We start from the raw sequence: 16907 nt of genomic DNA on the forward strand, positions 1-16907 counted from the left end.
AACTTGAACCAAAAAGAAGCACTTGTTACAAAAATTAATGAAAAACTTATAGCTCATTCACAAAAAATGCTTGAGGTCTTTAAAAGCCATGAGTAGACAGTGAAGACATACTTTTCAGATCACAGCCAACCAGAGCAAAGTATACCATTCTCTTTCCAGTCTAAAGATCTTCATTCTACCTCAAGGTACAGCTGCAGGGAGACCGCCCCATGATATTTAGCTTTCATCTTTAACTGAAAACATTAACTGGTGTTCCTACATCCCAGTGAAGAGTGCATGGCCCTCTGCATCCATCTCCACTATGGGTACTCTTTAAGAAGATTCTCTGGGCAAGAGCCAGATAGCAGTCAGTCCAGATGCTGATGTGTGACTTCGCCAAAGTGGGAAGTGTTGGCCCTTATCAGAACAGAAGGCCTCTGTGGTGGCAGCTTTCCTGCTCTCTGAGATCCCACACTGAAATAGATTCTTTTGTTTCTCTGCCACAGAAACTTGCCTTCATGGTGTCTCTAGGGTTGGTAACACATGACCATCTAGAAGGTAAGAGAAGATATTCTCCACATGTCTTTTTCCTGGCTTTGTTCCTAAAAGTGATGTTTGCGTGAATTCCTAGAACACAAATAGAGTATTAGTCAACCAGTATGGACTGGATTTCCATACTGTCTAGGCCCCCCTCTTCCTGGTGCCATTCACACTCCTGTCCTGGGAAGCTCCCCAGCTTCCTGAATGAAGGTGGCTTCTGCTTTTGTCTCAGCGCAGTAGCAAGTGCTCCTCTGCTTCCCAGCGCTGTCCATCAGGACCCGAGGGCAGTGACAAGGCTCTGTGACCCTTGTTATTTAGTTCGGGGTGGTGAACTTCGATTGGTAGTCTGTAGATGCAGCTCACACTTACCTGTGTGCACAGCAGTCTAAAACTCAGTGAGAATGGCTGTCTGCAAATGTGGCCCAGCTGTGCTCTGAAGGGCCCTGGCCTTCCCTGCTGAGAGGCTCAAGCAGTGTGCCTGCTCCAGTGGGGGCCTTGGTATAACAAATCCTTGCCCTGCTCCTTCTTGGTTGCAGGAAACCCAGCACATTAAACGGTGAACTGTTCCTTAGCTTCTTTGTTCCTATCTTCTAACTGAAGCCTTTTCTTCCCAAGAAATCCAAAGCAAGAGGCAGGAGCGAAAGAGAAGAACAACAGCAAACCCAGTGTACAGCGGGGCCGTCTTTGAGCCAGAGGTACTCCAGCCAGCACTGGCTTCCTCATGCTCTGGCTTCATCTGTGACTTAGCCCCTCCCACTGAGAGCCTGCTAAGAGCAGCAGGGCTGTACTCAGCTCCTTCAGCTTTGCCAAGCGATAGATAGGCTTTTCTCTGCTCTTAACACCACTGCGTTATCCATCACTGCTTGCCTCTTAAGGTTTTGTTTTGCTAAGTGTGAGTAGTACAATCCTGTGTTTTTGTTCATCCCGACTTGACTACACTGTCATGGAGCAGAGACGGGCCCCTTTGTCGTATTCTCTCAGAGTCAAATACATATAATAAAACACATTAGCGCTGAGACCGTGGTATGATTGGCACAGACTAGTTAGCATGTGGTAGACATGTTTGTGGTGTTCTTGATAGCCATGGTATTCAATAGTCTCCTCTCCCTCTTAACTCCCTCAAGCGTAAGAAGAGCGCAGTCACTTACCTTAACAGCACAATGCATCCTGGGACGCGGAAGAGAGGTGAGTTCCTTTTAAAAACCTATCTTGCTTCTGCCTCTGCTTTCTATGTTGTTTTCTTTTTCTCCTACCTTCCTCTTTTCCATTGTCTTAGAATCTAGCTCCTCTAGCCTTGAAAATAGTTTTGTTGTTTCCTGAGAACATGGAGGAAAAGAGAGATCTCTTAGTGCTCTGAGCACAGGGCTAAAAACTGACTTTCCATGTCTTGGCTAAGCTAGTTCAGAATGGCTTAATGCAGCCTTTCTGCCCCAGCATAGTAGGCCGTCCATGAACAGCTCAGTGATCAAAACACCTGCTGCCGCCTAGGCGTCAGTGAGCGTAGAACAGGACTGAGTGTCTGTGATCTGCAGAGAACTTAGAATCTTCTATCATGAGCATCTCCAGCTAAGGAAGAAAAATATGCTGGGAAAATTCCCATCTTCCAGCCCAAAACAGCAGCAACTCCCATCACACGGGTCTAAATAGGTCTTCATAACTCGGGCTTTGACTCATAAACAAGGTACTGAAATCACCCTCTGATGTTAGTAATATATCCCAAGATCCCTTTCTCCATGTGGTAATGTGCCCCTGAGTTGCAGTTACAGGCTGGAAAGGTTGCCGAGTGAGTGATCTTTGAGCAAACACACAGACTCTCAGAGCCTTTGGAGACCGGAGGTCACCCTGACCTTTGTCTGCTGTGGACAGAGCTACCAATGTGCCATTATATTGCTGAGGCACAGCCAGCCTCAGTGACATGTGCAATCTTTCATCATTCCTGTCCTGCAAGTAACCAACCCATCTAGATGGGAAACCCTTAAGTTACTGCTTTGTACTGGCTCCTGGGCCACAGTCATAGTTACTTTTTGACTTTGTGGTCAGCTGTTTTTTAGTGACCACACAGTTCTCAGATAAGAGGTCCCCAGCCAGTGCCCTCAATTAATTGTCCTGCTGGGAGGTAGTATCTGCTTAGAGAAGAGGGGTTAAATGAGCCAGAAAGATCAGAGGCTAAAGCCTGCATTCGCGGTGCTTTGAACATATCTTGTATGGATAAGCAAAGAGGATTTGTTGTCAGTTTGCTTCCCACAGCACTAGGCTCTTTAGGAAAAGACCAGTCAAATCTGTCTTTGTAACACACGCTCTGTCTGCCTGACACAGGCAGCACTTCTGTGGCGTCTGCACGACCCTGACATAAGCCTTCACCAGTGCTTGTAGGCAGACGAGTGCCTTTTCCTGACTTTGGTGGGTTGGTTTGTACTCAGGATCACTGGCAGCTCAGGAGACACGGGCCTCGATGTAGGTGCGTGGTGAGAGGGACCACCCTAGACTGCCCAGGGCCCTGGGCTCTGCTTTTTTAGACTGCTTGTAGATTGCTCCCGACTGGACCTTTCACAAAAATGCCCTGTTCTGTTCTCTAACATGCAGTCCTTGCATGTTGATGGTGTGGGGCCGCAAGACTGATACCCGAGGCTGGGGACCTGTGGATTCACTGTCCTCTTACACTCCAGCAAGACTGACACCCGAGGCTGGGGACCTGTGGATTCACTGTCCTCTTACACTCCAGCAAGACTGACACCCGAGGCTGGGGACCTGTGGATTCACTGTCCTCTTACACTCCAGCAAGACTGACACCCGAGGCTGGGGACCTGTGGATTCACTGTCCTCTTACACCCCAGCAAGACTGGTACCCGAGGCTGGGGACCTGTGGATTCACTGTCCTCTTACACCCCAGCAAGACTGACACCCGAGGCTGGGGACCTGTGGATTCACTGTCCTCTTACACTCCAGCAAGACTGACACCCGAGGCTGGGGACCTGTGGATTCACTGTCCTCTTACACTCCAGCAAGACTGACACCCGAGGCTGGGGACCTGTGGATTCACTGTCCTCTTACACTCCAGCAAGACTGACACCCGAGGCTGGGGACCTGTGGATTCACTGTCCTCTTACACTCCAGCAAGACTGACACCCGAGGCTGGGGACCTGTGGATTCACTGTCCTCTTACACCCCAGCAAGACTGGTACCCGAGGCTGGGGACCTGTGGATTCACTGTCCTCTTACACTCCAGCAAGACTGGTACCCGAGGCTGGGGACCTGTGGATTCACTGTCCTCTTACACTCCGGCAAGACTGACACCCGAGGCTGGGGACCTGTGGATTCACTGTCCTCTTACACCCCAGCAAGACTGACACCCGAGGCTGGGGACCTGTGGATTCACTGTCCTCTTACACTCCAGCTGTTCCTAGAAACTCCCTCCCAGAGGCGCTGACAGCAGGGCCAGAATAGTTGACTGAAATTCTGCCTCCTCACATTGCCTTCCTCCACTCTTGCCAACTGTAAAGTTATAAGCTGTTCACAAAAGAGACATGGAAAAGCAGAAATGCTGAATAAATCCATTCACGAGAACAGAAGATCGTTAGGAGTGCCGGCTGCAGGAAAATCCTTAGTGACTGATGCATGAAACACATGAAAGATGAACTCTGTTCTGGCTTCATGAAACCTGGGTCCTCCTATTAGAAACCTCAGACTGTGATCGTCCAGGAACGGTCATGCCCCGCCGAGATGGGGTCTCTTTACAAGTGCATCACCTTTTACCCCTCTCCAAGGCGCCCTTCTCTCTTCATTTAGAGTTCATGTAGTTGTTTCTAATGGCATTGAAATCTTTGCTTCTTTTCCTTCCTCTGGCCTGTGTATTAACCTTCTGCCTGCTACCTCACTTCCTTTCCCATGCTAGCCAATGAGGAACACTGGCCAAAGGTATGTAAGAACCATTTTCCCCCTGTCTTTCCCTCCCCCTTTTCCCCTTTTGTTCCCTTCTCTTGGTATATAGGTCGTCCTCCAAAATACAATGCAGTGCTGGGGTTTGGAGCCCTTACCCCAACATCCCCCCAATCCAGTCATCCCGACTCCCCTGAAAATGAAAAGACAGAGACCACATTCACTTTCCCTGCACCTGTGCAGCCTGTGTCCCTGCCCAGCCCCACCTCCACAGACGTAAGTAACTCGGGGGCCTGCACTCTCTCTGAGAGCTCACCTGGGAAAGCCATTGTCCTGTATTGTCTCCTCGCCAGATTGATCCTTCCTCGCTAGCCCTGGAACAACAATAGACCCTGCATACTGCCTGCATACCATGCCAGGCAGCTTTCTTCTGGGATCTCAGCTGTTTCTTGTCCTTGAGAGTCATGTTCACATAAATCCAGGGAATCCCAGGGTTTAAGAGTCTGGATTTATCAGCTGTGAATGAACTCTCGGAGGAGGGTGGGAACATGGATCTGTAAGTTGAGGGTTCTCTGCCACTGGTGCATTGGAGAGAGCACGATCAGAGCAGATGCGTCTAGCAGCCCTGCTGCCGTGTTAGGCACACCTCTAGAAGTGCAGTGTTTTCTGTTTGGGGGAGCTGGTCAGAAGCAGGTTTCAGCAGCAAGTTCACTCAGCAGATCCTCACTGAACCCTGTTCTGCTGAGCGAGTGCTGCTCATGAAGCTGGGGATACAGCAAGGACCAAACCGAGCAAAATGCAAGCACTTGGGGGCTCGTGTTCTATAGGAGGAGGAAGGCAACAAAGGAACAAATATGTAACCCAGTAGGCAGAGATGAGCACCAGGAGGAGAAGTGGAACAGTAGTGAACATGGTGCAATGCCAGGAAGGTGAAGGCATCATCCACAGAGAGGGAGAAGGGACCTCTCAGCTGTGTGTGGGAGGTGTGACTGGAGAGGTGACAGGTCCGCTCGTGCACGGTTCTGTGACGTCTGTTCTAAGTACAACAGGAAACCACCGGTGGAATGACATCATCCCACTGATGTGTTGTATTGTGCAGAGGTTGCTGCAGTGGTGCAGTGGACAGTAACATCGTTTGCTCTGATGCATTAGTTAATTTGCTATATTGTGCCTTCCTTGACATGCTTGGACCCACATGCATGTGCAAACATGTGCATGTGTGCACACTTCCTTGTTTTTAGAAATTGGTTACATCTGATCTTGTAATACTCAGTTCATATTCCAGTTTTTTCACTTGTCCCAGTAATTGCCTTCGTCTAAGATCACTCGTGGCACTTATTTCCCTGGTTGAATCTCTTTACCCTCCTTTATTCTGAAACCGTTTCTTAGGCCATCTTTTTTTTAATTAAAGTCTATTCATTTAGAGTATGTGTATCTGTGTCTTTGTATATGCACCCATGCTGTGCATTTATGTGGAGTCAGTCCTCTCCTTCCACTTTGTGGGTCCCTGGGATTGAACTCAGGACATGAAGCTTGGTGACAAGTGCACTTGTCTACTGAGCTGTCTGACCAGGTCCCCTAGCCTGTCTTTCTCTTTCCTAATGGTGGGGCAGGTGCTCCACTGGACATGCATTCTGAAGGCACCTAGATTCAGGATGACAGCTAGTGTATTGCAGGCAGAGGCATGTGACGTCAGCCAGGTTCCTCTCTTGAGATGATCCCCATTGGATTTTTTCACTTGTAAAGTATGTTTTCACTCTGGTTAGAGATAGCATTGAATTCGTAAGTATCTAATAGTTTCCTAACAGACTTGTTAACCAAAGACTGAACCCTCCTTGGAAGGTTCCTGGTGCTTACAGTGCCAGCTGGAGTTTGAAAGGAGCACTGCAGAGAGAGGGACTTAGGAAGGGTGGAATGAAGCAGAGGCCTTAAGAAGGCGGCTGTGGTGGTCCAGGCAAGAGATAGTGACACATAGTCCTGATGGAGTGGTAGACGCAGAAATGGAGAAAGTGGCCAGTGCTGTTTGTATTTTGAAGATTTGGGTGGATTAAATTGAATAACGAGAAAAAGAGAATTGTCGAGGATAAATGTAAAGTTCACGGTCTAAACAACCAGAAGGCTGAAGATGACAAGTAACAGAACAAGAACTTCTTTGTCCGTGTCCTCATCTCTTAGGAACTGCAGGGCTTGTGTTAACCATCTTCCGGCGAAGTGTTCCTTGCAGTCGAAGGCTCTCTTGACTTACTAATGGCACAGTCCTCTCCACAAGAATGCCACTGAAGCCCCGAGTTAGAATTCTGGAGGCAGCAAACCAAGTATTATCTTTGGAGAACTGGGGTCATAGGAGACTTCTGTTCCCAGAAGGTTCTATTCCTGCTGTAGCTGGTGCTACAGACTTGTCCTGTTCTAAAGACTTGGCATTCCATCCATCCTTCCTAACCTTTGGCCCTGGGAACTGATGCAGGTTTTCTAACTGTCAGGGTCACATGCACCTGGAGTCCCTGCCAGAAACCATGTTTGCTGATACCAAAGACTGTTCCAGCTTTTCCCCAGTCCAGATGTGATCAAAGAAACCAGCAGCTCACTGACTCCCTGTGCCTTGATGCACAGTGCCTTATGCCCTGTGCCTTGGTCTGGGTTCTTTTGTTGAGTCTACGCTTTTCTTTTACAGCCTAGACCTAAAGGTTCTGGCCAAACTAAAAGCTTTTACCAGATTTCATCTTAAAGCACAAACATAGTTCTTTGCAAAAATCTAAAGACAAAATAATGCTTTTCTGAAACCACTAAAAATATTGAGAATTTCCTGAGTTAAACCCAGTGGGATACATTTTTTTTTTTTTTTTAGAGATAATTGACTTCTACTTTTACAGCACCCAACAGCAGCTGTGATTAAATCAACACACAGGGTTCTGTGCTTGCTGCTGGGTAGCATAGGCCTCTACATTAATTAGACAATAGCAGTTGAGAGCCGAGCATTTCCTGGGGATCAATAACCATCTAGAAGGACTTGGTAATACAAGACCCAGCCAGCCAATAATCCTCAGGATGTACCTTGTTGATGCTGTTATTTTCATGGGAAGGGAAGATATGTTTACTAATTATAAATTTTTAACATGCAGTGAAGCTGAAGTTGGTAGAGGCCGTATGTCCTCAGCAATGTCACAGTCAAGCATATTCCAACTGAAGTTTGCTCATGCCTGTCACCAGAGTTAAGCCTTTTGAGCTCCACTCTTTAGGCAAAGACTGACGCTGATGGATGCACTGTCCCTGTATTTTATATTCATTCTGACATTCTTGGAATTTTATATTTAAACTGTTAGTCTATATAGAGCAGTTCTCAAAATTTGGTCTGGAGTCACTGGCGCTTTTTAGGGATATATAAAGCAAAATTGTTTACAAAGTAATACTAATGCATCAGGCACCAGCCCCACCCTCTTCCTCAGAACTAGATGGGACTTCCAGATACAACATCCCATGTGTTATGGTGGATGTTTAATGCTTCTTGTGTTCTTAAGTTTTGTTTCAGTGTACTGTTGCTATGATTCTGTAATTAACACAGATGTCCTCAATGACTTTCCGTACATAGAAATTCTAACAGCTGGAGAGATGGCTGCTCCTCCAGGGGACCTGGTTTCATCTCCCAGCACCCACATGGCAGCTCACAACTGTCCATAACTACACAGTTCCAGAGGATCTGACAACCTCACAAAGACTTAAAAACATACATGTAGGCAAAACACCAATGGACATAAAATAAAAATAAATTATAAAAAAGAAAGAAATCCTGACACTCAAACACTAGATACTTCTACTGTATTGTATGTAAATATGAAATTTGAAAGATGGAACTGGAGAGATACGTGGACACGTGCACGCGCACACACATGTGCACACAAAGGGCAGTTTCCTGCAGAGAGAAACGGTTTGACTGGAAAAATGCATTCCCTCAGTGGTGTGGTGGTAGAGGAGGGACTTGGCATCACTCTCCGTCTTTCCGCTTACTCTGTAGTTCTGTGGAAGACTTTCTAGCAGACACCTTAAAGCAGTGTCCTCCAGCCTGTCCCTTCCTTGTCATCCTAATCCATGTGTGGATGGAGTCTCAGCCACACACAGATTGTGCATCGATTTGCTGAAGCACACCTCTTCAAAAACTCTTGATTTATTCTCCCTGTGTTCTTCCCTCCAGATTTTAAGTAGACTTGCCATGTTTTGGTTTGATGGTGCATTCTGTTCTGAGGGCCCAGATGCACCCAAGCACTGTAGAGTTCCCATTAGTGAAGTATTTGATGGGGAAGAATAAAGCCTCCCACTGGATGGTCTGTTGAGCAGCAAATGCCAGTGCTGCAGAGCATCATCGGCTGCTACTGTGCCTTCCCCAGCCCCACGTGCTAGAAGCTTCTATAAGGTTTCTGCTCCTGGCTCACTGTACTTTGCCCACATAAGCAAGAAGTTGAGTTTATTGTATGCTTGTGTTTCCAAATTCTTCTTAAACTCCCCCAGATGGTAGATAATAAATGCCACTCCTGTCATAGTGTGAATGGCTTTGTTGGTGACTTTTGGCATTGGAGGTGCCAACTCGTTACCTAAGCCATTGATTTGGGCCCAGGCAGCTGAAGGTCTTTGCTGTCAACTCTGACTTATAAGGTTAAATCCTCAGTCTAAATTTGTAAGTTTAAAGAAAGTCCTTAATGTTTCAATTTCAACTTAAATTGCCAACCCATAAGCTGAGATCTGTGGAGCAGGCAGAGTCTGTGCTATTTGTGATCCCTGCTTTCATACACCGATGTGTTGGAGGCTGTCTCTAGGCCATCAGCTTGCTTGTCAGTGTGCAAGGTGGCATTGAGTTCTTCCTCGTCGTTTTTCTTACCCTTCCTCTCCATCTCACAGGGTGATATCCATGAAGATTTTTGCAGTGTTTGCAGAAAGAGTGGCCAGTTACTGATGTGTGATACGTGTTCCCGCGTGTATCATCTGGATTGCTTAGACCCGCCTCTGAAAACAATTCCCAAGGGCATGTGGATCTGCCCCAGATGTCAGGACCAGGTACTGGGGGTGGGCCGAGGAAAAGAAGGACAATGCTACGGAAATTCCTTTCTCTCCCATTCTGGGGAATAGGCTTCTCTTCTCTTTTTTTGGTCATTATTCCGTAGGTCCCATCCTCTTAGCTCACGGCACAGCATGCAAACACACAGCATGCAGACACACAGCATGCAGACACACAGCAGAGCCTTTGTTCACCCACAGGCTCCCTAAAACGTGAATCACCTCCTTCAATGAGAAATGACTTCTTCCCCTTTGAAATCCAGACCCTCTGCCCCGCATGGTGGCACATACCTATAATTCTAGCACTTGAGGGGCTAAGCTTAGAGCTTTACAAGTTCAAGAGCAGCCTGGGCTACGTAGTAAGACTACCACACACACAAAAAAAAAAAAAAAAAAGAAAAGAAAAGAAAATAGAACAAAAAATAAGATCCTTAAGAGCTCATTCTTGGCCGAGTCTGGTTGTGCACACCCTAAGTCCCAGCAGTTGGGAAGCTGAGACTGGTGGATTTCTGAGTTTGAGCCAGCCTGGTATACATAATATCTCACTTTCCAAGTCAAGCCAGGGCTACAAAGTGAAATATTATATCAAAAAACTAAACCAAAATAAATAAAACCTGATTTCTAAATTTTGGGGGGATGGGAGTGTTTCTTTTGTAATGCTGGGACCTAAACCCAGGGCCTTGTGAATACTACATAAGCTCTCTGTTGAGCTGCATCTTAAGTCCACTGCATTGAGACAAGATCTCTCTCTCTCTCTCTCTCTCTCTCTCTCTCTCCCTCTCCCTCTCCCTCCCCCCCCCCCCCCCCCCCCCAGTGCTGGGTCCACACATCTGACCACGCCTGTCGTGGCCCTCCTCCCATCAGCTCCAGTGCAGTCAGGGTGCCCTTCACCTGCTCCCTCTCTCCCCATGCGGCCCTCCTGACTTCAGGATTTAGAACTGTATTCACCTACTTGGAGAAGGTGTTTTTGAGGGACATAACAAAACTAAATTTGAAACAAACAGCCCATGCGAGCTCAAAGGCAGACTTGCCTGAGGGGACTGCATCATGCTAGCATTGCACCAGCCTCCAGCTCCACGCTGCTGGTTCTGGCTCTAGGGTGGTTGGAGTTATGTGGTTTTGTTTTCTTGTTTGAATGGATGTTTTTATTTTTGCTTTTGTTTTGAAACAGGGTCTCACTGTATAGCCCTGGCTGACCTGGAACTCTCTATGTAAACCAGGTAGACCTCAGACTCACAGAGATCCACCTGCATCTGCCTCCTGAGTGCTGGGATTTAAGGTGTACTCTCCCGTGTCCCAGCTCATGTGACCTTTTTATATTTTTATGTATTCGTTTTATGTGTATCTGTGTTTTATCTGTTTGTCTATCTGTGCACCGTGTAATATGCCTGGTGCTCTGTGCCCTCAGTGACTAAAAGAGGGTGCCACATATCCTGGGGCTGGAGTTACAGACAGTTGTGAGCTGCCATGTGGGTGCTGGAGTTTGAACCCAGTATGTCTGAAAGAGCAGCCAGTGTTCATAACCACTGAGCCATCTCTCCAGCCCTCACATGACTTTGAAAGAGATACAGGATGCTCCCAGCTCTCTGCCTCGTCCTTGACTTTGGGCAGTCTATCCACAAGCCTCTGTGGGTCTTGGCCACAACCAGACACTGGTGCTTGCTGTTACCTTGGTTCTCAAGGGAGAATTCTAAATTCTTTTCAGATGCTGAAGAAGGAAGAAGCAATTCCATGGCCCGGAACTTTAGCCATTGTTCATTCTTATATTGCCTACAAAGCAGGTAAGGTCTGCCTTTCCAGAAGAAAATGCTACTAGAAAGCCATGTTGGTTTTGTTTTCAAAGGAAAATAAAAATGCTTTATTGAGTGAAGTTGAAGGTGTTTGAACCACCTTTTCAGACGGAAATTATGAAGTGTGGTTCCTCACCTGTGTAAAACCTGGCCCGGTCCACCAAGGCCAGCATACACTGAAGAGTCCAGGTGGTCAGGTTCTGTGTCCTGGCTGTGTGACCGAGGGGCACTTTCAGGGTGGGTGTCTGGTGAACACCCGAACCAGGTAAGCTCTTCAAAGTACTGATTGTTTAAAACCTGTTTTCTCCCCCAGCAAAAGAAGAGGAGAAACAGAAGCTACTTAAGTGGAGTTCAGATTTGAAACAGGAGCGAGAGCAGCTAGAGCAGAAGGTGAAGGAGCTCAGCAGTTCTATAAGTGTAAGCCACATTCCATCCTGGGTCCAGTCCAGTGTGTACTAGTGACCAGCGTGGGCAGCTGGATGTCTGCCTTCTGAGCTAGTGTGCAGTGCGTGCTCAGGAGCCATGGCCACCTGGCACGGGACACCTCGCCCAGCTCTGAGTGTCCATGAGTAGCGGCTGCCCTACTGGAGCACCCCCCAGTGCCTGTGCAGTTTTGATTGCTTAGGAGGAAGGTAGAGCCTCTCCCAACCCTGAGCAGACCTGGGCCCCCTTGAGTGACTCTTTTAGAGACCTAATTTACTGGACTAAGGGAAGGACTACCAGCTGGTAACCCAAAATGACCAAACTAAACCCAAACGACCTGGTTCACTGACTGGAGTCTTTTGACTTGGGTCTCAGGACTCTTAAACATGACTGCCATTCAGGTCCTACCTCTAAATTATGAGTGAGTAAATGATCTTCCAGAGACCTCAAGTCAATTCTTGTGTCTCTCGCTGGCAGAAACACGCTTCAGGGCAGTTTTTGTGGTGAATTTATCATAGTATCTTTGTAAGTTCCAGTGTCCAATAGAGTTGGCTTTCACCCTACCCATTGACCCCCAGCCTTTCACGTCCTCCTTTGATAATGTCTGCCCATAACAGGTGGAACAGTATAAGTTGTGGGGTGCACACCAGTGCACAGGGGTTGGTTTGTGGGGTCACTGGGCCCAGGCGGCTGAGTGTCCATCCTTGTGATTGGCTGCAGAAATGTATGGAGATGAAGAATAGCATCCTGGCCCGGCAGAAGGAGATGCGCAGCTCCCTGGACAAGGTGAAACAGCTCATCCGCCTCATCCATGGCATCGACCTCTCCAGACCTGTAGACTCTGAGGCCACTGTGGGGGCCCTCTCCAATGGCCCAGACTGCACCCCCCCTACCAACGCCGTCTCCACACCCGCCCCCTCCCCCTCCTCACAGAGCTGCACAGCGAACTGTAACCAGGGGGAAGAGACTAAATAACAGAGCCCTCGAGGAGATGCCACGTCTCGGTGGTGAGGAGACTCTAGAGAAGCAAAGCCGGAGTTCTTCTGGAAAGTACAGAATTCTTTTGGTTCTTTGATTCCAGAGAGAGAGAAGATGCTTGTGCCAGGTGGCACCAAGTTTGCCAATTGATTCTTCTTATTCTGTGTGTACATGCAAAGATTGGACCATGTTACATGAAATAGTGCCAGCTGGAGGTTCTTTGCCAGCACCATGCCAAGTGAAATAATATATTTACTCTCTCTATTATACACCAGTGTGTGCCTGCAGCAGCCTCCACAGCCACGGTGGGTTTCTTTTTGTTTTGTTGGGTGGGGAGCAGGGACGGGCAGAGGGAGGAGAGCAGGTTTCTGATCCTTACTGGGAGCTGTTTGTTTAGGTAGAAAAGACAAGTCCAAAGAGTGTGTGGGCTTTCCTGTTCCTAAACTTTCACTACCATAAAACCAAAAAAAAAAAAAAGAAGAAAAAAAGAAAAAAAAACGGAAATAGAGGTTTAACTTACCCAGTGCCCAGAGGAGGGCCAGGGAAGGCTGGGGAGGGGGGAGCAAGGGGGGAAAGTATATGACATAAGCAGTATTTAATGTTTCTGGAGTGGGCCTAGTACCAAGAGAGCCTAGGTCCCCTCCCCAGCTCCGCTCTCCCCCACAGCCTCCAGCAGCCTCTTCCTTCCCTCTGCTCAGTGTAGTGCACAGCCCCAGGTGGTCCCCAGGCCTTGCTGAAGCAGGGAAGGGAAGGTGTGTGTGGTCCAGGAGGGAGAAAGGCGGAGGAAGGTTTTACTTGAAAACAAGCTCCATCCTTTTTCTATATTTATAAGAAGAGAAGTTCTGAGCAGAGCAGCACGACCAGGTGTGTGAGTGGAGACGACCCTTTTCTCTTCTTTGAGGTTTTGTTTCTGTTCTTGTTTTGTTTAAACAACATTTTATTTCATTGTTTATTTTATCTTTTTTGTTTTTGTTTTGTAACAAGAACTAAAATACGGAATAAAGCAGCTGTTCCCAGGCTGGCATCCTGTTAAGGTAGCGAGACCTTGCATGGTAGAGTAGACGTCATAGTGTCAGTGAGGTCAGTGAGTCTTTGTGGGTCCCATGTCATCGTCCGGCACTGTTTTTGCTTTTGGTTTTGGTTTTTTTGGGTTTTTTGTTTGTTTGGTGTTTTTTTTGTTTGTTTTGTTTTGTTTTTTTAATGCAAGGGCAAAAAAAATATCTTTGTACCTGGGGAAAACAACAGCAACTTTGTTTTTTAATTAAAAAGGAAAACAAAAGATATTGAGGTCTTCCTAGTGTTACTTAAATTAAGATCAAGGTAAGAAACATTGTAAAAAAATTACAAAAGTGCTATTTGTTTCCTAAAACAGTGATTTATATTAAAAAGGTGTCAGAACTGGAGAAAATGCCGTGTAGTTATAATTTTTTTAGCACAGAACCCTGCTGATCACAGTGACATTTTGCTGTGTTTGTGTCTCTGAACTGGTGGGCCAGTCTTCAGAACGGCAGGTCCTCCCGCCTCCTTTCTCCCTCAGACTGTGCTGTCTTTGTGGTACAGGGATCACATCTCCTGTTTGAAAGCCAAAATGGAGTGTGCATGGTGTGAGGGCTCCCCACAGTCTGGGACCTGCTAGTGTGCAGGCTGGTGCCCACCTAAGACCTTCCTTTGGTGCTGCTCTCGGTCCTTCAGCCACCAGCATTACGTATGCCTCGGGGGCACCTTTGGGGGCCTGACCAGTGGGGTGGGGTGCAGGCTGCTGCGTCAGAATTAAGGGAGAAGATGCCTTGAGGGTCCATATGTCTCTGAGAGCCTAGGTGGCCTTCAAGTCCATCTTGCATTGAAGAGAGAAGACTGAAGCCCCAGCTGTCCTCTGCCCACTGGCACCAGGGTCAGAGTTCACTCCATTCCACCCACCCACATTGCTTCCTGGGTGTCCCTGGGCTAGAATCACTACACTTGCCTTGTTTGGCCTATTGCCTTTTCTTCCTGGAAAACTGGGGTTCTGCAAGACTCATAGTTGTCTCCCCTACAGTGCCACGGGGAAAGTAAATCGAGATACATGTTGCCATGGGAACCTGTGTCCATGTCCTTGAGTGAAGGGACAGAGGCCGAGGCTCTGCCCTCGGGTCCACAAGCAGCATCTCTCTGGGGCCCACGAGGCCCCAAGTCTAGGAATAGCAGGAAAAGGCCCCTTTGCTTCGTCCTTGCCCAGAGCTGGATCCTGACAGGAACTGCAGCAGGACAAGGGGTGCTTCCGAGAGTGAGCAAGGCCCATCCACACCAGCCGTCCATTCCTCTCCCCAGCATTTGAAAGGAGGCGCCCTAGTTTGGCCATGCAGGCCTCTGGCTTCAGGTTGACTGAGGGGAGCAGAAAGAAGAGCCCTCTTTTCTTATTCAGAAGCTAAGGTGCTAAGTCTAGTTGGAGATGCCTGGACTAGTTGGAGGAATCTTTGGCAAGAGATCAGAGACCAGCAGCAGGCTGATGTCTTGGCTCCCCCAATCTCCCAACCCCCTCTTGAACTTGTCTGGGCCCATAGGCTAGGACTTGGCACACCAGTTCCTACCTGTGATGGGAAGAGGTTGAGAAGCCATCATCAGCCATTGCAGGCCTTTGTTTGCCCCCAGAAGAGCTGCTTGCTGGTGACCATTGCAGGAGCTGAGCAGCATAGATTCCTTCTGATGATGGAAGTGAGCTGCTTGTGTTCACTGGAGTGGAGTAAAAACTGTAGCCCTGCTCCAGGCCTCCATCTCCGTGCCCTTCTCTGTGTTAGCACAGCTCCTTGTCCCCGTAGACATCCGGGATCCTTCAGCTTTCCTTCCCCTTCCTGCACAGCCACGTGTGTAAGACCCCGCTGGCTTGGTGGTTGCTTTGGAGGGCCCAGGATGGGAGTCCCTTTGTCCCCCCAGACTAGGCTGGCAGGTGCAGGCTGTAGCGGTCGCCTTTCTCTTTCTGATCCTGCTGTCTTGCCTTCCCCTGCTGACTTCGTCATTTCTCATCTCTTCCCTTCCTTATCTGTCTGCTGATGGCACTCTTCAGGGAAGACCCCACTAGAGGCAATCCCTGGATGGACCTACCTATGTGGGGCCTGTCTCTGGAGCCAATGGCAACCACCAGGCAGCCTCCGGCTGGCCCCCATCTTGATGATTAGTATCCTGTAGGGCCACCTCTCAGCGCTGCTGCTGCTTCCTATCTGAAGCCCAACAGGCAGTGTTAAGGGTCATGTGTGCTCAACACTGACCCAGGGTTTCCAGCTGTCAATCTGCATGTACAGCTGCCCTCTCCACCACCTTCCTCTTAGGGCTACTGGAGCCTTCTTGACTCTCACCACCAGCCCCCCCCCCCCCCCCCCCCCCCCCCAGTTCACACCCTCTAAGTGGTCTCTTCCATTAGGCCCTTCTTAGATCCGGACCTTCCCTAACTAAAGGGCTGACCTTTTGAGGACATTTCCTTCCAGGAACAGCAGTAGAATAGACCAGTGGCCTTTTCTGGGCTCTCCAGAGCCCCATGGCTTCTGTTGAATGCAGGCGACTTTGCTCTGTGTAAGGGATTGTGGGCCTTGTCCCACCCCTCATCCCAGCACCCTTGGCAGAAAACAGGAGTCTCGGCCTATGCTCCTGTCAAGCAAGATGGGTGACCTCTGGAAATATTCTGCTAACCCTCCCTGAGGAGTGAAGAGTCCCGAGAGCCAGGGTGGCACTCTAGCAATTCCACATGGCAGTCTTGGCCCCTGCACCCCTCTCCAGTGTCCCTCGCTCTTAGACCAGGGTGAGTTGCAGCCGCTGGGTGGGCTGAGCAGACCAGAAGTCAGCAGCTCTGAGACAGAGCCAGACAGACCCAGTCCCGTCTGTGTCCATGCCCTTTGTGATTTCAGTCTGGTAGAATTTGTATTTGGAGGTTTTGTGCTTCAAACTTTCTGTTTTGTTTGTTTGGTTTTTGTTTTGAGGGGGTGGGGGGGGGGTACAGAGCAGCCCGATCAATTTGTATTTATTTATTTATAACATTTTACTAAATAAAGCCAAATAAAGCCTCTCAGCCTCTTGGTGTTTGAGTTTGGGGCTAGGGTGGGAAAGCGTGGGGTTAGATAATCCATGTCTAGTCCGTGGCCTTGGAGGGTGCAGACTTGCCCTCCGCTCCCCGCTGCCCACCGATGCCATCAGACTGCCCTCCGCTCCCGCTGCCCACCGATGCCATCAGACTGCCCTCCCGCTTCCCGCTGCCCACCGATGCCATCAGACCTGCCCTCCACTCCCGCTGCCCACCGACGCCCTTGATTC

General features: G+C 48.6%; 1 protein-coding gene across 13 annotated transcripts in view; it reads left to right on the forward strand.

The window, feature by feature from the left end:
• Phf21a (PHD finger protein 21A) overlaps window positions 1-13910 on the forward strand; it is a 173807-nt gene extending 159897 nt beyond the window's left edge. For 9 of the 13 annotated variants that reach the window (XM_041637457.1, XM_041637459.1, XM_041637464.1 and 6 more), the window contains 8 exons: window positions 486-537; window positions 1135-1214; window positions 1644-1704; window positions 4508-4671; window positions 9283-9438; window positions 11144-11219; window positions 11542-11645; window positions 12372-13910. In XM_041637457.1, coding sequence (XP_041493391.1) covers window positions 486-537; window positions 1135-1214; window positions 1644-1704; window positions 4508-4671; window positions 9283-9438; window positions 11144-11219; window positions 11542-11645; window positions 12372-12626 — 948 coding nt within the window. In that variant the 3' untranslated portion in view covers window positions 12627-13910. Of the gene's footprint in view, window positions 1-485; window positions 538-1134; window positions 1215-1643; window positions 1705-4411; window positions 4435-4507; window positions 4672-9282; window positions 9439-11143; window positions 11220-11541; window positions 11646-12371 lie in introns of all 13 variants that reach the window. The other 4 variants (XM_041637465.1, XM_041637466.1, XM_041637467.1 and 1 more) reach the window with 1 other exon arrangement.
• Window positions 13911-16907: the final 2997 nt, after the last annotated feature.

This window comes from Microtus oregoni, unplaced genomic scaffold (assembly GCF_018167655.1).
Source record: "Microtus oregoni isolate MIOR12 unplaced genomic scaffold, Mior012 000053F_ref0000044, whole genome shotgun sequence".
In the NCBI taxonomy this organism is placed as follows: Eukaryota; Metazoa; Chordata; class Mammalia; order Rodentia; family Cricetidae; genus Microtus; species Microtus oregoni.